At 55.9% G+C, this 20,623-nt stretch overlaps 2 protein-coding genes across 6 annotated transcripts in view; both read right to left on the bottom strand.

Annotated features, from left to right (window-relative positions):
• Positions 1-68: 68 nt before the first annotated feature.
• ISYNA1 (inositol-3-phosphate synthase 1) lies at positions 69-3,290 on the bottom strand. Of its 4 annotated transcripts, none has more exons than XM_080672328.1 (11): positions 3,241-3,290; positions 2,820-2,948; positions 2,550-2,711; positions 2,175-2,307; positions 1,890-2,083; positions 1,558-1,707; positions 1,265-1,480; positions 981-1,145; positions 789-902; positions 486-703; positions 69-373 (listed from the first exon to the last, which is right to left on the bottom strand). In XM_080672328.1, exons 2-11 carry the CDS (start codon positions 2,937-2,939, stop codon positions 172-174), a joined length of 1,674 nt encoding a protein of 557 aa, XP_080528454.1. In that variant the 5' UTR covers positions 2,940-2,948; positions 3,241-3,290; the 3' UTR covers positions 69-171. The 4 variants fall into 4 exon arrangements, with proteins under 4 accessions (XP_080528454.1, XP_080528455.1, XP_080528456.1 ...); XM_080672329.1 differs by having other exon boundaries at positions 2,820-3,024; positions 3,241-3,265; XM_080672330.1 differs by having other exon boundaries at positions 2,820-3,024; positions 3,189-3,246.
• A 3,343-nt stretch (positions 3,291-6,633) lies between these two features.
• The window catches only part of ELL (elongation factor for RNA polymerase II), a 62,367-nt gene continuing 48,377 nt past the window's right edge, over positions 6,634-20,623 (bottom strand). Inside the window, exons 6-13 of one of the 2 annotated variants that reach the window (XM_080675648.1) lie at positions 18,658-18,782; positions 15,895-15,991; positions 14,186-14,660; positions 10,857-10,923; positions 10,425-10,596; positions 9,191-9,235; positions 8,558-8,591; positions 6,634-6,935 (exon numbers count right to left, since the gene is read on the bottom strand). In XM_080675648.1, the coding sequence (XP_080531774.1) occupies positions 6,934-6,935; positions 8,558-8,591; positions 9,191-9,235; positions 10,425-10,596; positions 10,857-10,923; positions 14,186-14,660; positions 15,895-15,991; positions 18,658-18,782 (1,017 nt within the window). In that variant the 3' untranslated portion in view covers positions 6,634-6,933. Of the gene's footprint in view, positions 8,592-9,190; positions 9,236-10,424; positions 10,597-10,856; positions 10,924-14,185; positions 14,661-15,894; positions 15,992-18,657; positions 18,783-20,623 lie in introns of both variants that reach the window. The other variant, XM_080675647.1, reaches the window with a different exon arrangement.

The following is a 20,623-nucleotide window of genomic DNA, read 5'->3' on the forward strand; positions in this document are numbered from 1 at the left end:
AGTCTTTACCAGGTGAAAAGGTGGGGGATGGTTAGGGTTAGGTCAAAGTCCCCCCAAAACCCACAGGTGTAGCTGATAGTGGCAATGCCTTTATTGTCTTTGGGAGGCCTGGAAGGGTGGATCCAGAGGGGCAAAGGGGTAGGAGTTGCTGGGAGCTGTATGGCCACTGCCTCAGGTGGTGTGCATCAAGGGTGCCTCAACCTGCGAGTGCCCGTTGGCATCACCAGTACAGCTGTTGGGGGCCGATGGTGCCAATTCTTTCTTGCAAGACACAAGGCTGGCAGTGGCCATAGGCCCGACTTGCTTGAGGCTGGGGCGTTCAATCTTGTGCTCCAGAAGCATGTGGTTCTGCGGCGGGAGCCCCACGCAGGCCCTGGAGGATGGAGGGGATTCAGCAGGGCCTCTGATCCCTAGGACCCTGTGAGCAGCCCTGTCCCGAATGAGCATAAGACCAAGGGTGCCCCCCCTCCCCAGGTGGGGCACACCTGAAGATGTTCTCGATGCAGCTGCGCTGTCGGAAGAGTGAATTGACCACAGGGCTGCCTGGTGGAGCCAGTGGTGCCTTGAAGAGGAAGCCAAGCAGGGACAGCACTGGGTGGAAGCCCTGAGGTTCCAGGTCTGAGTCGGTACAGAAGCTCACGCGCTGGCACAGTTCTGTCAGCAGCACCAGGTCCAGCATGATAGGCGCAGCCAGAAGCGAGTCCTGTGGGGCCAGTGGGTCAGGTGGTGGGTGGTGTAGGCAGGTGGGGGGGGGGGAGGTCCCACTCCTGTCCCCACGCATTCCACACCTCACAGGTGTTGTGCAGCACCAGCGTGTTGGTGCCGCCTAGCATCAGCTCCGATGTGTACTCATCCATTGCGCGTTTGCTGTCGCCCACATATGGCACATACTTGATAACCACCTGGGGGGCAGAACGGGGTCACATGGGTTGCCCTCCTCTACCAGGTGCCCCCCTTCCCACCACCTGCACCCCACACACGCAGTGGTCAGGCTCCTCGCCGGGTGCATAGAGCACCGGGTTGCTCTGCACCATGTCGTCCACCACGCTGCTCTTGGACACCTCCTTGGAGCGGAACTGTGATGGCGCTGACAGGTTCTGCCCGTCATTGTTGCCCAGGTGGTTGTAGCTCACGATGGACATGGGCTGTGAGAGCAAAGGACCATGAGGATGCTGCAGACCCCACAATGGAAGAGCAATTCAGGAGCCCAAAGCTCAGGATTAGACCCCACCCCCTGAACCAGGTACCCCCCAGGCCTACCCACCTTGAGGCCAGAGCTGATAAGGAAGTCAACCAGCACAGACTTGACCTTGGTCTGGCCTGACTTGAAGTCATCTCCGCCCACAAACACACGGCGTTGCCAGGCGAGCTCAAGTGCGCCAGGCACCAGAGTGTTCTGTGGGGACCCATTGAGGAAGGCGCAGCCCTCCAAGATGCTGGCCACAGCGAAGAGCGTGGAGGGTGACACCTCCAGACCTAGCTGTGGGCACAGGAAGACAGTCAGTGGAGGGATCCTTGGGCCTGGCCCTGACCATGCTCCACTCTGGGTGCACCCACCTGAATGGTACGCAGCAGGTTTTCAGCGGTGTCATTGAGGCCTGGGACCAGTTCGCAGAAGCGCTCTGTGTTTGCTGTCCACAGCACAATGACTTTGTCCAGCCCCGCGCAGGACCGGAAGTCACGGATGTCCCTTCGGATCTGGTCCAACTAGGGAGCGGGGGAAGATAGTACAGATCCCCTGTGGAGCCCTGGGCTACTAACCTCCCAAGTGCAAAGAGAGGCCGGGACCCTCGGGATGGGGGCATGGGGACAAAAGGAGGACAACATGGGGCGAATGGGAAACAGGTGGCAGAAAGAGGGGCAAATGGAAGTGGGAGCAAGTGCTGCACCTGTTGCGCGCGCGTGCCAGGGATGAGGTTGTCCGCACGCCCGCTCTGGTTAGCTGCGATGAACTCTGGGATGTAGACGGAGGGCCTTGGGCGCAGAGTCTCCATGTGCGGCCACAGCTGTTCCTGCAGCCCCCAATCTAGCACCTGCGCGCGCCGCATAGCCTCAGCCAGATTCAGCGAAGATATGTCCCAGCCTGGGGGCGACCCTCAGGTTCAGCCAGGTCCTACTATGGTCCCCTCTAGACCCCGCCTCCCACCCCATCCCCGGCCCAGGGCCCCGCCCACCATCGAACACGAGGTCGTCTGGCGACACCATAGGCAGCAGCGCGTGGAAGGGCACGAACACCTCTTTGCCTTCAGCATCTAGGCCCAGGCTAACGGTGCCTGCCTGCGTCAGCGAGCCGTAGTAGTTGGCCTCCTGGGGGCAGCGGTGGAGGGTTGGGGGTGGGAACAGTGGGTAGGCGTGGTGTGAGAAAGCTAGGGTGGAAGCTACTCCCCCTCTGGAGGTACCTTTCCAGAGCCAGTCACCACCTTAGGCTCTGCTCCTTGGAGTCCCGCCCCCGTGGAAGCCCCTCCCCGTGGACCCATCCTCTCAGAGCCAATCTCCTGCTTGGACTCCAGCGGAGCCCTAGCTTTCGCAGCACCCCATTCGACCCCCACCTTACGACCCGTGCGCGTGGGCCAGGACAGGCGCAGCCGATTGGCCAGCACGGCAGCGGTGAGCGTGGAGCCGTTGTTGCCGCCCCAGCCGACAAGCATGACCCCGAGCCGGGGCACCTGCCGGGCGGTCCGGAAGGTGAAGCGCGTGGATGAGGGGTGTACCTGAGGGCGGACAGTACAGTGAGCCCAGAGCCGCAGACGTTGGGCAATCCCACCCCCTCCTTGGCTCTCTGGGTCCCCTAGTCCCCGGCTTCCCTGTCCCTAGCCCACCTTGAGGATGCCATCCTCGCGGCTGACGCTTGTCGTCCGGTACTCGTACTGCGCCTCGATGGCCTCGGGGCTGTAGACCACGTCGGGGCTCTCGACCACAAACTGCGCTGCAGCCTCCATCGCAGCGAGCTGGGGGTATGAGGTTGGCAGGAAGTCAGCGGGAACACGAGAACAAGCCAGCGTACTTTTATTTTTATATTATTGACTTGAGAGAGAGAGAGGAAGGGAGCGAGAGAAAAACATCGATTTGTTGTTCCACTTACGCATTCATTGATTGATTCTTGTGTGTGCCCTGGCAGGGACCCGCAACCTTGGCGTGTGGATACCACGCTCTAACTGGACCCGTACCCCACCAGGGGCCCCACTCACCAGCTCAGTCAGTTGATTCCCTGGACCCGCACCCATCTAGAGCCCCACTCACCGGCGCAGAGTCGGTTCAGACAGGCGGTGAGCTCAGGGCGCTCGAACTCTAAAGAAAAGAGCTCCGGCCCCGCCCTCACCCCGCCTCTCGCTCCTCCCGCGCTGGGGAGAGGGGGTGGGGGAGGGCCGGCAGTGGCCTTGGACTCGGGGTTCGAGGCCCTACAGCGCAGAGCCCAAGAGGCTATCATTCGTCTGCCCCGTCCGGCGCTGGCGGGCATTAACATGGGCTATAGACCCCGGCCCCAGCACGGGGTGCATGGATTCACTTCTCACCACAGCCCGTTAGGGAGCCCAGCTCTTAGCTCCATTTCACAAAAGAGGACATTAAGGCTGCAAGTGAGCACCAGGCCCCAGTTACAAGACAGGGTTGCTGGGTCTATGAGAGTAGGTGTCCCTGGGTCTGAGATACTACAGGGGAAACTGAGGCAGAAGACTGAGCTAGGACTATACCTCAAAGCCAGACACTCTTCCAGCCCAGGCTGCTTTCCCTTCTTTCCTCCTTTCCTCAGTAATAGCCAAGCACCGGGACCTCTGACAGGGTTCACGGGGGTGGGGGGTGGGGCGCGTCCTGGGACACCACGGTTCCCCAGCTGTAGCAGGAGGACTTGGCAGGGCCAGGTTGGGGAGGGTGGCTGTTAGGTGGGTAAGGGAGAAAAGGGAATGGGAAGGACCCAGTCAGCAAGCTGGGGAGGAGCTAGGCTTGCACACCACTGCACCCTGCTAGCACCCTGTGATAAGGGAGCGTGGGAACCTGGTGGGCAGGCGGGGGTTGCTCCCCCAGGAACTTTCCAAAACAAGCAGCCTCCTCTGGCTGAAAAGTTTCCACCACTGGAGTTGGCCCAAAAGGTGAATAGCTGGGAACATTTGCAGGAAACATGATCAGGGCTTGATCTTGTGGGGATAGGGGGGTAGGGCTCTAAGACTGACCCCAGGCTTTGCTCTCAAAGGGCCCCCAGTGTGGAGAAGTTGGTAATGGACTAGAGCAGCAGTCGCCAACCAGTGGCCCACGGACCACTGGTGATTGTGAGGTCTGAAAGGTTGGCGACTGCTGGACTAGAGCATCCCCAGCTGGAGGGAACTCGGAGGGAGGGCTGGTCAGGGCAGGCTGCCTGTAGGAGGTGGCTGCTGGGAGGGGTCTTCAGATCTGAAGACATCTCTTATCAAGAGATATGAAGAGCTGCCCAGACAAAAACCGGGGGGAGTGCATTCAGGAGCAGGTGAAAAGGCAGCTGGGGAGGGGAAGGAAGGTGGTGTGGGGAACCCAGGCAGACCCCAGAGCTGGGGACAGAGAATATGGTATAAGTATTTGGGTTTTGTCCCAGTTCCTAGGCAAAGCTTGAGTTTGATCAGTGGCCAGTGATTTACTCAATACCTATGTAATGTAGCATGCATAAAATCCCCTAACCAACGGAGTGTGGGTGAAAACACGAGGTGCTGGGAAGGTGGCACACCAAGTGGGCATGGAAGCCCTGTGCTAGTCTCCATACCTTGCCCTTTGCATCTCCTCCCTTTGGCTGTTGGTTTTCTGAACTCTGTGAGCCATTCCAGAAAATTACCAAACCTACAGGGGTTATCTGAAACCCCAATTTATAGCCAGTTGTTCAGAAGTATGGGTGGCTGGGGACTTGTGGCTAGTGTCTAAAGTGGGGTGGGGGCAGTCTTGTGGGACTGAGCAGCTTAAGCTGTGGGGTGTGATGCCAGCCCCAGAAATTAACTGTTGGACGTCCAGTTGGAATCAGAAGATCAGAGGGAGCTTGCACCTCCAGGCCAGATGTGTCATGGGACTGTGCAGAGAGGAGAAATGCCCCAAGATGCAGCCCTGGGGAAGCCTAGCATTCTCAGGGCAGCATGTGGGAGGTGCCAGTAGGAGGCTGGTGGGGCAGAGCAGGCGCAGGCAGGCTCCATGGAGGGGCAGTGCTGAGGTTAGCTGGAAACAGCTGGGACTATTCCTCCCTATTAAGATGACTGCAAGGGTTGCTGGGTATGCAACACCAGGTGAGTGCTGCCTGGAAGCAAGGTGGTGAGCAACTGGGGACCACCATCCAGACCAGACCACTGTCTACACCAGAGACCACCGTCTCTTGAGGGCAAGGACAGAGCTATCTTGATTACTGCTGAGTGCCAGTGCCTAGGGGAGCCTGGTGCACAGGAGGGGCTGTGGGATCTGGGTGCTGGTGAGAGGACAATCAGGGATGTTATCCAGTAAGTGGCAGGAGGGAGTGGGGAGCATCAAGCCCTTCAGCCATGGTGGTCTCCAGGAGTGGGGGAAGACACTTTAGGGCCGTGGGGGGTGGGAGACTGGACTCATGGTGTCCTTAGTTTAGAAAGGATGGTCAGGGAACCAACTGCCTGTGGCTGCAGCACACTAAAGAGGTGATGGCCAGGGTGGTGCCAGGCAATGTGGGATGCTATGGGCAAGGTTGGCAGAGGGGGGAGGTGCGTGGGCAGGTGTGACAGGACAGGACCGGAGGCAGGTGTCAGCCTGGGCCTTGGGGTGTGGAGACAGGGATAGCCATGTTATCCCCTGGAAGAATGTGGCAGCCAGGCCAGTGGGGAGCAGGGTATACTCTGCCCTGCCAGGCCCATCTGACCTCGCCTCCCACACCCCTCGGATTCCTGAGCCTCCCCAGAACTCAGGCCAAGGTCGCCGCTGGCCAGGGAGCCACCAGGGAGGCTGAGGCCTACATCCCTGACCCCTGGACATTAATCCTGGTCTTACTCTTTATCTGTTTTTTCCCTCCCAAAATAAACGCCCCCCACCCCCACCCCACTGTGTCCTTGAAGTCCAGGATCTCTGTCTTTGGCTCACCTGGAACATGGGTCAAGGATGGCATCCCACTGTTGTCCTGGGCCTATGGGGCTCCAATGGACCTTAGCATCCCTGTCCTCACTGGCGGCACAGGGGATACCCCAGAGTGCCAGCCCTAGGAGGAACTAACAATAAAGTTACTCACCACTGTTTTCATCAATCACAAGTTGTTTCCCCAAATAAGGGTGCTCACCTTACCCCACATGGTGCTGCTGGAGCCTGGGGGACCCCCCCACCGCCCTGCTTGACACAGCCCACCCCATCCATACTGCAGTTGGCAGGGAGGGCAATGCCCTACTCATACACCTGCTGTGGCTGCCACGGCCCTGCCTCCCCAGTTTCTCTTACCTGTGACCAGGCGGTCTTAGCCTCCTGCCCTGGCACCTGGAGGGCCCACTGCCTCAGGCCAGGCTCCACCTGCTGGCTTCACCAGGCTCACCTGCTGGCATGGCTCAGGCAGGCTGTCTAGAATGCCTTCTCTGCCCCATCACCACTGCCTGATCCCAGCCCAGCTCCACATAGGACCAGGGCCACCTGGCTGTGACAGACACACCAACACACTTATGCAGCCTGGGCTGCTAGATTCAGTTCAGTGAAATTTATTGTAGGTTGAAAAATCAGCATTCACCTGTTTAGTGTACAAAAAGGACACTAGATCTTTAAGAAAATATTAGGAAACTGAAGACGTGGGTGCTTTTCAATTGTAACATTTTGGCAAAAGTGAAAAGTTCTTGTAAACACCAACTCCATGGCTCAAAATAGTTTTCTTCCACAGTACAATATTAAAAAGAAAAAAACAGTATCAATAAGTTAAGACCATATTTAATCAGCTAGAACTTTTGTCCATCAACCCCCAAAGCACAAAACTTTTCTTAGCTTCATAATTCCTGAAAAGGAAGAAAAACAACAACAAAAAGAAAATTCAATTGAGAGTCCCTTGACCAGGTTCCCAGGGCAGAGGGCTGGGCCTCCTTAAACATCCCTTGTCACCAGACTGCCTGTCCACAAACACAGCTGTCTGCACAGCTTGGGGTCCAGAGTCTGCTCAGCCCTTTGCCCACTATGTCCCAAATGAAAAATAACATAACAGCTAGTAAAACATGAAGGATGAGCTTCCTTGGTGCTCTGACACCCAGGGGCCCGTGGAAGAGACTGTTGGGTGGGCACAGTGCAGGTGTTCACAAGGGACCTGCTCTTTGGGAAACCATCAGGAGATACCCCACAGCTTAATACACAGCTATGCGCGTGAGCACTGCCGCTCTCCCTGTGGGGGTGTGGGTCACAGCCACATGCCACCCCACTGAAGGTGGCTCTCAATCTTAAGTACAAACCTCAGACCCCAGCACGCCCTGGTGCCCGGGGCTATGCGCGCACACGTACACACAGCTTCCCGATGCTCTAGAGGACACTATACTAGGCACAGTGACTAAGCAGCAATTGGGGTATCCATACAGCCTGTGCTCACTCTCGGAGGCCCCCTGACCTCACCAACCCCCAGCCCCTCCCTGAGTGCATACCCCATGGTGGCTCTGCTAAGACGAACCCAGGACCCACAAGGGGACTGAGGAATGGAGGTCTCAACAGTACAACATAAAAAGCAGCAGCAAAGGGGAAATTGAGAACATGGAATAAAGTCCAGCACTGTAGCTGCATAATGAGCTTGTAGCACAGAGAACCCTAGTGCCCCAACAGCTGAGGGCCTGAAATAGTGGACAGGGCAGGGGCTCCAGCAGCTGCACTGGGGGCCAGCTGGAGTTCTCAAAATAGACCTGGGGGTTGACCTGCCCTGCACACCCCCTTAGAGAGAGCCCACCCTTGCTTGTGCCTGGAGGGCCTGGCCAGGCACTCAGCCAGAGCCCAGCATGGGAGAGGTGACTAAGGCTGATCCCCTTCCCAACTTTCCAATGGCATCTGTAATACTGCAGAAAGGACACAGGGCAGCGTCTAGACTCTGGGCGTCCAAGGAGGGGAGGCACAGGTTTAGAAAAAAAGATGCTTTCTCTTTCATACAAAAATAGACTCAAGTCTCATGAGCAGTAGCTAAAAGTGGCTGTCTTTGTATAAAACTAGAAAAGGCAGGCAAGCCAGCCAAGTCTTCTGGTGAGAGGAAGCTGAAGCCCCTTGGGCTGTAGTCAGCGAAGAGGTGGGCTTCCTGGGGAGCTTGTCCTGGATGGGGGCTGTTCTGGAGGTATGGGGCTCAGGGATGGGGACACCCCACCTGGATCTGTGCCCTGTGGATGCCAGGTCTGCAGGGCCTCCCCTGAAAGCCGGCGTTGCTGGCTCAGATAAATGTGTCTTCCTCGTGTTTATTTTGTTAAATAAAAAATTTCCCCTTTTTTTAGCTCTCCCCGCCCCCAAAGCCCCAGCTCCCTTGCCATCCAGAAGGGTCAATCCAAGGAGGGCGAGCTCCTGCCCTGTGGCTGGGGCTAGGGCCAAGGCTGCAGCTGCCGTTGGTCATACTCAGCAATGAGCCTCTTGATGTGGGCCAGCTTGCTGTGCAGGTACTCACAACGGTGCTTCTCCTGGCTGTAGTTGGTATTGGTCTGCAAAAGAGTAGCAGGGTGAGCCAATCCTGCAGCCACTGGCATGCTAGAGCATGGCTGTAATGGTAGCTGTCCTGTGTGAAGATGCTAGTCTACCTGCCACCTCAAGCTTCCATTGCTCCTGCTTACAGGCCAGTGCCCACTGGGCAATGACAGGGACCCCTGCTCCACCTTGGGCCAGAGCCCTCGGCTGGCTTCCCTCCCAAGCCCCAGGCCCTACCCTGGCAAATGGGATTGTGGCCAGGATGCGGGTCAGAGGCAAGATCAGCAGAAACCTGGCTGGCAAGGAACCAGCTGGCATGCAGAGCACACACATGGTGATCCCACAGCTAGTGGCCTTCAGGAATAAAAGCCGTTATCACCCTGGCCAGGCATGGGCAAGGAGCTACCTCACATATCTTCAGGGACCCCAAGGAGAAGGCCCCGAGCCCATGTGGCTGGGCGCCCCTGCCAAATTAGCAGCTGAAGTTGAGAACTTTGCCTCCTCTCCTTGACTTTAGGGGTTGCTTGACCAAGTAGTGGGAGAGCTGGAGGGCGCTGCGGTACACAGAGAGAGGCTGCTCCCCACCTCCCATCCCCACAGTGGGGTGGACATTTACCTTTTTGATTTTGCGATATTCCTGCAAAATCTGCCCACGAGTAGTCTACAGGAAAACAAAAGAAAGAAAACAATGACCTCACCTGCAGGAAGCTCCAAGTGAGGGGGGGTGAAGTGCCTCCCTGATAACCCATGACCTGCACGTCACCACTGGCCTGGGGACAATAGCCTCCAGGTGGCCCTGAGGAGAGTTGACCTAAGTACAGAGGAAGGATAGGCTGGGGGAAGGAAGCTGGACCAGGGGGCAAGGTGCAGGGGCCCAGCCTCAGGGACAAGGCAGCACAGTGGGAGGGGGCAAAGAGCAGGCAGATACCCTCCTTCCCTTGCACCCCAGCTGGCCTGTCCACTGTTCAAGGCTAAGCACAGAGGCCCCTGACAACCTGGGGATGCAGAGAGATGCTGGGGCATGTCCACATAGGAGCAAGAAGGAAGGAGGATTGCTATATCCTGAGGTCATCTGTCCCAGACCCGCAGGGTCCCCATCTCTCTTCCAATCAAAAGCCACCTCCTCTGGAACCAAAGAGGCCTGGCCAGTGGAGACAGACCCTGACCCCCCGATTAATTAAGGTTGGCCCTGTAGTCAGGTGACCAGCTCTAAAAGGTGGCTCAAAAGGAAGGCTGGTGTTCTAGGGCTGGAGACCAAGACCCTCCACTGCAGGGAGCTCCCACCTGGGGGCTACGGGAGACCATGTGCCAGGCCTGCGATAAGTACAGGTGAAAGACCACAGGGACGCTCCATCCCCTCCCACATCCCCCTGTGGCTCTGACGGTGCACAGATGGGCCAGGTGGTACGTAGTGTGGCCTGGCCTTTCCCCTCCTGGCTAGGGTGTCCCGTAATGTGGGTAGTGGGCTGCAGAGAGGATCCCAGGCACTCCCACAGGCAGGACACAGGTGCCGCAACCCAATGCTCCCTGCCTTGGCCTTCCTGGTTGCTCTAAGTAGCATCCCTGCCTCCGGGGCTCACGTTCCACCTGCAGAGTTGATGCCAATGTCCTCATTGCAGAGGAGGCCAACTAGGCTGAGAGCCTTCTGGCTCCCATGGCAGAGCCCAGACCCAGGCCTAAACCAAGTGACCAGCAAGGGACAGCCACCTGCCAGTCTATGAGGGATCAAAATGCTGGCCCAGCCCCTCCTCACCAAGAAGGGCAGCAGATAGGTTTGGAGGCTGTGGGCTTAGCCGGACTGTGAGAAACAGACCCATCTCCCCAGGTAGGGTGCCAGCAGGGAGCTCTACCTCGTACTCCTCGGAGCCCTGGGAGAGCTGCCGGAGCTGGGCGTCCAGCTGCGTGAACCGCCGTGTGATCTGCTCAATGCGGGCGTGCAGGTCTCGGTACTCACTATACTCGGCGTTGAAGTCATTCTTGTAGCTCTGGCGCTGCTCTGAGGAGGAGATAGTGGCATATTTTCTGGAAAAGGGAGAGAACGGCGGGGCTCAGGGGCTGCTGTAGAGAGGCTCCTGGAGTACCTGTGGCTGCATAGCCAGCCACACCCAGGAAGAGCCTGACCCAAGCAGGAGCCTGGCCTAGAACAAGCTGAGGAGATGGAACTGGCACCCAGGGACTTGGACTTAGTCCTGCCACTGCTGAGCTGCAGTGCAGGGTGAGGGGGAGGAAGGCAGGGGTGAAACTCCTGGGAGAAGAGCGGCCAGCCGAAAGGAAGTACTCACAGCAAGTAGTCTGGTGTCTCTGAAGTTGATGTGGGGACGCTTGAGCTGTTGCAGGTCCCATTTAAACCTACAAAAAGCAAACAAGATCTGCAAAAGGTTCAGGCTTCATTGCCTGAACGACATGGAAGGGATGGCAGAGAGGCAGTGAGAGACTGCAGGACCCTGCTGGACCCAGAAGAACCTCTGCCCTTCCATTATGTGGGCGTGTATGTTCTCAAACCACAGCTGTGTAAGTGCAGAGCAACCAAGTCCCTGGGGTGTTTAGTCTCCAGCCATAAAGGAGAAAGTCAGATGGCCCCCAGGGGAAACCTTGAACCTGCCTGCACATCTCTCTGCTGACAGTCAGTGGTCTGAGCTCCACATGATGCTCCCATTCTTCCTACTAGACGACAGACTTTGGGACTCGAAGAGCAGCCCCAGTACAGGGCTGGGCCAGAGTCATGAAGGGGAACACCCTAGGTTGTCCCTATGGTGGGGACTGAGGACAAGGGACCAAGGCCTGCCTGGGCCATAGTCAACTGAAGCTACAATCTGGTCTATCTACTCCCCCATCTTTTTGAGATGAAGAGGTTTTATGAGGAGAGCAGTTTGCCAAGCCCTCTCTTGGTTTAACACTTAGATGGTAGGCATATGGGCACTAGGCCACCCTGCAGCACACCCCCACCTGTACCTGAGAGTGTTATTTTTAACTAGAGGCCCAGTGCACGAATTTGTGCACGGGTGGGTCTGGCCGGCCTGCCCCAATCATGGCCTATTGGGCCAGGCCCGTGGGGGGTGGGGGGTGGGCCACACCCTGGTTTAACTCCCGGCTGAGGGGACAATTTGCATATTAGCATTTTATTGTATAGAGTGAGGCTGTGCTCTCCCTGGACCGAAGCCTGATGGACATATATGTGAGGGTTTAGTCCATGTTCCCAGGACCCATGCCCAGCACAAGGCAGGCCTCTAGGGATGTTTTGCATTGAGGCTCGAACACATTTGGGATCCTGCCTGCAGCAAATCTCTGAGGCTCCGACTCCTGCTGGAGTACTAGGCCTCCCTTGTAACAGCTGAGGTGATTCCTGCCATGGAGCCTCAGTTTCACTGGCAACAAACCCCACAGCTGCTCTTCTACCCCCACCCCCATCTGTCCCCTTTCTTGACCCCCATCACTCCACTAGCTCCTCCTGTGCCTCCTAGGGACAGGGTCAAGGGGATGTGTCCTTGAGTTCACACTGCAGGCCCTAGAGAAAGCTAAGCCCAAGCCACCCACCCAGCATACTGGCTTGTCCAGAAAGCCACCGTGAAGCCATAGGAGTGGTCCATGGCCCGATGCTCAGTTTGGGGGTGGGCACAGGTCCCAGGAGTGGTCTTAGCACAGGGTGATGATGAAGGTGGCCAGAGAGTAGCTCTGGGATGAATGGGGGCCACAGGCTAGGGCTGGGTGAACAGTGCCACCTGCCTGACAGGTGGAGGCAGTCGCACCTATCAGGGTCAGAGGTAATCATTAGGTGGGGCTGGGACAACAGGGTCAGACTAGGGGTCAGTGCCATGCATAAGAGTGGTTTAATCAATGCAGGAAGCTTCCTCAGGTGCTGGCCTGGATTCTTCTCCAGAGTTTGGGGAGGGGCTGGTGCCAGAGAACAATGCCACTGTTAAGGGAAGTATGTTTGCCTGCACATGCACAGAACATCCCATACCCGGAGCAGCACAGGGTGAAGAGGGCTCTGAGCCCACCCATTATTGTTATCATTTGAGTCACCTGCAAGGTGATCATCAATGCCAGGCACAGCTTCTGGTGCTCAGCCATCCCTTTCCTCTTCCTGGTTTGCCTGATTCTAAACCTTACTTTCTTCCTCAGCCTGGGGACTGGGTATGAGCTGCCTGGCCGACTCACAACAGGCAAGATCTGAGCCCCATGTGTGTGAGGGGCCAGCCTGGGTTACAACTTTCTGGCCCCATTCTTCCTCCTTCCCAGGGCCCTGCCAGAGGCACAAAGGTCTTGCTTCCACCATTTGGGAGAAGGTGCTATTGGGTCAGGCTGCTGAGGACCTGTCTCCCTGGCCAAGATGGGATCAGAAGGGCACTCAGGAAATCAGGCCACCTTCTCCCAGTCTGTCTACCCAGATGTTTGGAAGCCCAGTGGCACAGCAGGGCCAAGAGGAACCCAGAGGTCTGACCCTGTGTCTGCTAGGACTTGCCCTCCAGCCACAGGGAGGGACTGTAGCAGCATTTCTGGAGGGCAAATAACTCCTTAAAAAACCTGAAGGAAAAAAAGGCTTTGCTACCCCAGGAATGCCCCTATTTGGACCCTTCCTGGGGAAATGATCCCAGAGCCACACCAGGTGGCAAACCTGGGACTATTTGCATGTGTGTATAGGAGGGTGGGGGGAAGAGTAGGGCGGCACACTGTGATTGTTTTGCTACATACTGATCAAGTTCACAGCCACACAGGGTGCTCAGCTCAGGTGCCTGGGGCTGTGAACTCAGGGCGGCCCAGGCTCTGCTGCCAGCCTGGCCTGTCCACATGCCTCCCCAGTGTCCCTGGGCCCCACAGGTTTTCTTGCTCAGTACATAGCCCAGACAGGCCTTGTACCCCTCCCTCATCCTGATGCCGAGACCCCAGATTTCTCAACATCCAGCTGGCTGTGTGACCTTCTGGCTCTTGCTGCCTGCTGTTCTGTGAACAACCTCCCAAACCCTCTCTCCACAGGATCGCCAGGCTACACGAGGCCCATGTCAGCCCAGGTGCTGCCTTTCTCCTGCCAGGCCATCCCCATGGCTTTCCCTGAACGCAGAAGGCCCCTGACCTGCCCTGACCCCTCTCAGTGTCTGTGCCTGGAACGTGTTCCTATCCCTATGCATTGCCCCTCCTTGTGAGCCTCAGCTTGGTCGGATCTGTCTCTCTAGCCCAGCCTTGGGCAAACTATGGCCCGCGGGCCGGATCCGGCTGTTCTATCCGGTTCTCTTGCTCTCCCCTCCGCTCCTTTACTTTGAATTTATATTAGTTCACACAAACACTCCATCCATGCTTTTGTTCCGGCCCTCCGGTCCAGTTTAAGAACCCATTGTGGCCCTCGAGTCAAAAAGTTTGCCCACCCCTGCTCTAGCCCCTAGTGCTGGCTTGGGACATAAAGGATTGCAGAAGGCTCTGGGGCCAAGATCTCTGGGTCATTCACTGATGCCCGGTGTGAGAACACAGGGTACAAAGGGGCTGCATGTGCAGAGTGAGCCAACATGGGGTGCACGGGGCATTGTGGCACCCTTGGCATTATGTGGAGCTGGTACTCAGGCTCCTGGCAGTAACCTCCTGCAGAGCCCCTGCCCCAGGTCTGCTTTTCAGCACCTACCCAGGTTGACTGGCGGGGCTCCAAGGGAGCCAGACACAAGTTCTGGCGGCCTGGCTCGATGCCTGTCCCCAGCTGCCCTATCCTTGTCCTTGTGCTTCTTAGACTTCTTCTTGGACTTGCCGCGAGACGAGCCACCGTGGGGCCTGCTGGGCTGGGCACAGTCCTTCAGCAGGGGAAGGCTAAGGCAGGACGCGGGGGCTGGGGTGGCCATTTCCCCGTGATCACAGTCCCGGCCACTGTGGCCCAGGTCATTGCTGACATCAGCCAGAGGGTCGTGTGCCCTCGGAGGATCCAGCCGTGGGGGTAGGTGGGCATCTGTGCCCGCCAGTGGGCCAAGGGTGGGCAGTAGGGCCTCCCGGCCATGTGGCACATTCAGCTTCCCATTGGCGGCAGGCTGAGCTCTCTGGGTGAAGTGCGATATCCTTGGTTTCTTGTTGGCCAGGGGGTCAATGAAATCAGGAGGCTGAGGACGTTTCTGGGAAGAAAGGGAGATCATTTTAGAGGGGAGCCTGTATCTGAAGTGGCTGGCATCCCTGGGACTTGGCAGCAACAGGCCAACCTGAGCTAAGCGAGCAGCTGCGCCCACCTGCAAGGCCTACTCCAGCCACACAGGGGCACCCAGATACCAGTCAGGCCTTTGGTGCCCACCCCAAGGACACAAGCAGAGGAAGGAAGGACAGCTAGGTCATCAGAGTACTGGCCCAACCACCTCCAGAGACTGGACTAAAATGTTGCTGTGTTCAGCATCTTCCCCAAATGACAAGCCAAATCTGAGGGACACAGGGCAGCCCCACTGGGTCTGACCCATCACCCCAAACCCCTGACTACTTCGATCTCACGGCAGCCCATTGACATGGTCCAGGTCTCATCCCCATTTCACAGATGATTAGACTGAGGTATGTGAGAGGCAAGGACAGAGCATAGAAGGGGAACCAGCACTGAAGCAGGTGGCCCTGATCCAGGGAAACAGGTAAAGAGAGAAAGACTGCAGATGGCAGGCCCAAGACAGGGGGCAGAAGTGAGTGAAATGAGGCCTCACAGCTGGGGTGGTGCATGGACCTGGCTTTTCCATGTGTGTTGGGTGCTCCAGGCCAGAGGAGGAGGAGGAGATGAGGGAGAGAGGGAAGAGGAGGCGGGTGAAGAGGAGGGAGAGGAGGAGGGGGAGGAGAGGGGTCCGAATGCGGGACTCCCAAGTCAGAGCACAAAGGTGGAGATAATTTTTACCAAAAAGCTCAAGCTATGATGAAAGGGGCATAGCCAAAGAACCCCAGTCAGAGCCAGGTGAGCGCTGCCCCCCATCCAGCCCCTGCCGCTCTTCCTGACTACTGATTAAAATGGCAGCAGCCACTGCTCACAGGCCCCCACTAGGTGCCATTCCGTCCTGCAGCCAGCACACAGGATTTTACTAATGACAGGCAACAGAACACGAGGCTCAGGGCAGTCCAGTGCTTGTCCTCCCTTGGCCACACTACTGGAAGATGTCCAAGGAAAGCACACCCAGGTCCTGGGCCCAGGTCTCCCGCCTGGGGAAGCCAGACAGCTAGCTGCTCATTCGTTGAAGAAATGTCCCAGCCTTGAGACAAGAGCTCAACAGGCTCCCCAAACACCAGGATTGGGTCAGGCCACTGGCTCTGGCTGAGACCCACTCTCCTCCTCCTCCACAAGCATCAGCATCTCCATGTTGTCATACCCATGCCCACTGCTCCTACCTGGGGGGGTGAGACTGAGCTCCCATGCTCTCTTGGAGGGCTGGCGGCAGCAGGTTCTCCAGGGAGGCCACCTGCACTCTGTGGCTGGCACAGCTTTCTGCGAAGGAGAATCAGGGTGGGTGGTGGCTTGCAGCAGTACCCCACAGGGCACACCCAGGCCCACCTGTCTCTGCACTGACACCACACTTCCACCTTTGCCGAGTGATATGGGGAAGGGCTGCTGCCCTGAACCAGAGGAGGGTGAGCATAACTGGTATGTCAGGGCCTGGTGGGCAGAGCTGCTGGAGTACATCCCATCCTAGTTTTATTCATAGCTGCCCATCACCTGTGGCCTCACTGCCCAGAGGACTGCCCTACCGGGTGTCCTGTGCCCAGAGAAGGATCAATTGATCACCCACTCATCTAGACTCCTGTTACCAGGGAACCATATAAAATTGACCAAACACTCCAGGTCTGTACTGTTTACCCATGGAAGCTAGGATACTGGGGTGCTGGCTACTCAACTGTTTACCCTAATAATGACGTTCACTGCAGAAACTCTAGAGAATACAGAAGAGAACTGCAACGCCCTGGTCTGTGACAGGAAGGCCTCCTGGATTCAGCACCTGCCTTCCTGGGAGCACAGGCCATAGCACCTCCTTGTGGATGGACAGGGGTGGCTACTGGTCTACCTGGACCTGAGCAAAACAGTGCAGCCAGGGATAAAAGAAGAGACAGACACCCCAAAGCTCGATGGTGACCCTGGTGCTGTGTGTGGTGCTGAGGGCCCTCCTCCAGCCCTGCAGGGAGGCTGAGGTTTAGGGGCTCAAGGACCACGTCTGTGCTGCTTCAACCAGTGACAAGCAAGCCTGACTCCCTGACCAATGGCCACACTCCAAACCACTGCGGCTATCCCCTGCATGAGGTCCAAAATGCAAGGACAGCCACAGGAAAGGTGCCCAAAACATGCAGGCACTCACTAGGCAACACGGTTCCTGTGGTTAAGGAGGGGCAGGCTTGCTGTCCAGACCCAGGGAAGCCACCAGAGCTCTGGTTAAAGATTGAAAACCAAGGACAGGCATTTCTTTCACTCTCTTTCAAGTTCCCCACTAAAAAGGCATGAAGAGGAAAGGGAACAAGAGAACAACAATATTTAACACTAAAGCAGAAATATAGGCTCCAAGAAAACCAAGTCCCAGGCCACAGAATCCTGAGGCCTAGGGGTCGTAGCCTCAGGGACCTCAGAGGAGGAACTCCCACCAGGCTGTTCCTGCGCAGCCCTGCTCTGGGGCCTGGTCTGCTGCAGAGCCCACTGCATGTCCAGGAGAGAAGGAGCTTGGGCCTTCTCCAGGCGCTGGGAAGCTGCTTGGGCCACACCTGGATGACAGGAGGGACAGGCGTGTGGCCCTGGGAGAGGAGGAAACAGAGAAGCCCTCCAGAGGAGTCACAGCCGCCCAGAGGAAAGTCCTGAGGAGAGTGGGGCTTCTAGGAAACAAATGTCAGGCTCCACAATAGACAGAAAAATTCATTTGAAAGAAAGGACTGTAAGGGGATGAAAACTTTAACTCAACAGCAACAAAAAAAAAAACAGTCTTAATATCTTCAGAAAGACAAAGGACTTGTATTGACATCTCTCCAAAGAAGATATGCCAATGGCCAACAAGCACATGAGAAGGTGCTCAACATTGTTCTTCATCAGGGAAATGCAAATCAAAATCACAAGGAGTGGAAGTGCTGAGCCACATGGTAATTCTATGATTAACTTTTTGAAAAACCACTATGCTCTTTCTCAGTGACTGCACTGTTTTACATTCTCACCAACACTATTTCCCAATGTTGTTTTAGTCTAACTGTCCTAATGGGTGTGAAGTCGTATCTCACTGTGATTTTGATTTGCATTTCCCTGATGAAGAACAATGTTGAGCACCTTCTCATGTGATTGCCTGGGTAGGCATAATCAGCCATTTCAACACTGGACCTTTTTTACCAAAAATTATGTGATGAATGAAAACACCTGCAGGAGGGGACAGTAGCAACCTAACATGTTTAGCTGGGGCAACAGATTGTCAGGGAGGGGACATGGGGAGAGTGTCTCTTCCACAGAGACTGTCTCCTTTCAGTTCCCCAGCACCCAGAAACCTTGGACAGCTAGAGCAGGGACCTCGGGCCTGGTGGCTTGGGGATGAGTACCCTGCAGGGCTCAGGAGGAACTTGGGGTTTACCTAGAGTGGCCCCAACTCAGCTTTGTTTTCCAGATGCAATTACTGTTTTAAAGAGCTGAACTTAAAAGAGAAAAACAAACAAAAAAACACCTCCATAAAGAGCTACAGGTCCTGAGAAATCACTTAAGAACTAATTAGTGTTCAGCTGGCATCAGTAGAGAAGGAATCAATCGCTGGCTGACCAGGCCGCTTACCCACTCCTCCCAGAATCCCAAGGCCACTCCTGACCTCCGTTCCCTAACCCTAGAGGGTGCATTTAACCTGCTTATTCATGTCTGTAGGGAGCTTTGTTTTGTCTGCTTCACATTCTTAAATGGTTCTAAGAAGAAGGCACAGCCTCCTAAGCAGAAGCCCTTGGAGAGTGATGTATGCTCTCGAGCCCACACAGCGGGGGCTGGCCTTTCCCCCAGCAGGAGGCCAAGGTGGGCTGTCCAGGCATGAGAAGATGGCCAGAGTTCCCACGGGCCTTTCTACCCAGCTCTCAGCCCTGATGCCTTTGAAACTAGACAAGGCCACTCTGGCACCCTGAGATCTACCTGAAGCCCAGGAGAGGTGGCCTTACCTGACAAGCATGCGCTTTAGCAGCTGCTGGTCCCCCTCTGAGTAGCCAGGCCAGTCCTTTTGCACATCCTTGTACACACAGTCCTTCAGTGTGCAAGTGCCATCCTTGGTATTCATGTTGGCCACCTGCAACACAGAGCCAGCGTCACTTTGTGGGAAGCCCGGAGGGAAGGGAGCATGGAGGCAGACAGTCCTGGAAGGGAAGAGGGCAGCACCCCACCCCCAGCTCCTCTGCACTAAGTCCAGATGCACACTTCTCACAGCTGCTAGGGGCCAGACTGGCTCTAGAAAGGGGGGCTACCATTTATAAACCCCATCATCAGCCTCCCTCTGCTATGGATTGAACGTGTGTGTCCTCAAAATTCATGTTATGGCATGGGATAGTATTTGGAGGTGAGGCCTTAGGGAGGTGTTTAGATCATGAGAGCGGAGCCCTCATGATTGGGATTAGTCTCCTTATAAAAGAGGTTCCCTTGCCCTTCTGCCATATAAAGATACAGTGTGAAGATGAATCACCACGGGGATCTTCAAAGCTACCTAATCTACCACCACCTTGATCTTGCAAGCCCCGTCTCCAGAACTGTGAGAAATAAATGTCTGTTGTTTGAGCCGTCCAGGTCCATGGGACTGCAACAGCAGTCTGAATGAAGACACCCCTCTAGGACTTGCAGCTCCTGAGGCAGAGTAGGCAGAGGCTGGGGGTGCCAGGCAAGAGGCGCCTCTAGAGGCCAGACTGAGCCCACCTCCCATGCACCAGCCAGCTCTGCTCCCATTGGTTAATGAAAGCTGAGTTGGTCTCTAAGATGGTTTTTGAAGATGGGTTTTAAACATCTGCCTTAAGGGTGCTTGAAGTTTTGAAGGGCGCCCTGGTCTTCTACACATGCATGTGTAGCTCTGTGTTGCTGTTTCTCCCTATTACTGGGTTCTAAGAGGACTTCATGTCACAGTGATTTCCACAAGGAGCATTTTTTTAAAGATAATCATCGGGTGCCAACACTAAGATTACTCAGATGTTGAAATTATCTGGTAAGGATTTTTTTTTTAATCCTCACCAGAGGATATATTTTATTTTTTAGAGAGAAGCGAGGGAGGGACAGGGAGAGAGAAACATTGATTGACTGCCTCATGTTCATACGCCAACCAGGGATCGAACCTGCAACCCAGGTATGTGCCCTGACCGGGAATTGAACCTGCAACCTTTTGATGTGTGGGACAATGCTCCAACCAACCAAACTACCCCAGCCAGGGCCACAGGAGCATTTTTAACAGTTGAGTAATATTCCACCCAATGGCCACACTATGATTTACTCAAACATTTCTCCTTTGTTGGATGCGGATGTGTTTCCAGTTTCTCTATAGCATAAACAGACGTTACTGTGTGCAGGCTTTTCCATGCAGGCAACGGTTCTTTCTTTCGCCAACTTCCCAGAAGTGGGATTAATGGGTTAAAGGCTCTGAACGCCTTTTATGGCTTTTGATACATTTTGCTCAAATACTCTCTAGAAGCATGTCTAACCTGTCAACACTCCCACGTATGATGAGGAGTCTATGGGTTTCTCTGAAGCCCAGCCAGCCCTGGAGACAGATGCCTTAAACGTTTCCACCGAAGGAAGAGAGGTTCCTTTGAGGAACGCAATTTTGTCAGTGCTGCTCACCGGATACCTGGTCATGTGGGAGGCTGACCAGCCTAGGCAAGGTGCAGCCCAGAGGATTCCTGAAGACCTTCCCCTTCCCCAAGTTGACAGGGCCCTGCTGCCCCCCACAATCACTGGGGAGAACTACCTGGGCAGTGAACACAGAAGCACAAGGCAGATGGGGCCGTTCAGGAGAAATCAGAGCAGGCACAAGGAGGACGCTCTGCCTGTAGATGCTGGCTGGGCTACCTCCAGGAGGCTGCCAACAACCCAAGCTGAGTGGAGGAGCCATAGCCCATCACGGTGCCTCTCTAGTTCCAGAAGGGCCTGGAG

Source organism: Plecotus auritus, assembly GCF_963455305.1.
Source record: "Plecotus auritus genome assembly, chromosome: 6".
Taxonomy (NCBI): domain Eukaryota; kingdom Metazoa; phylum Chordata; class Mammalia; order Chiroptera; family Vespertilionidae; genus Plecotus; species Plecotus auritus.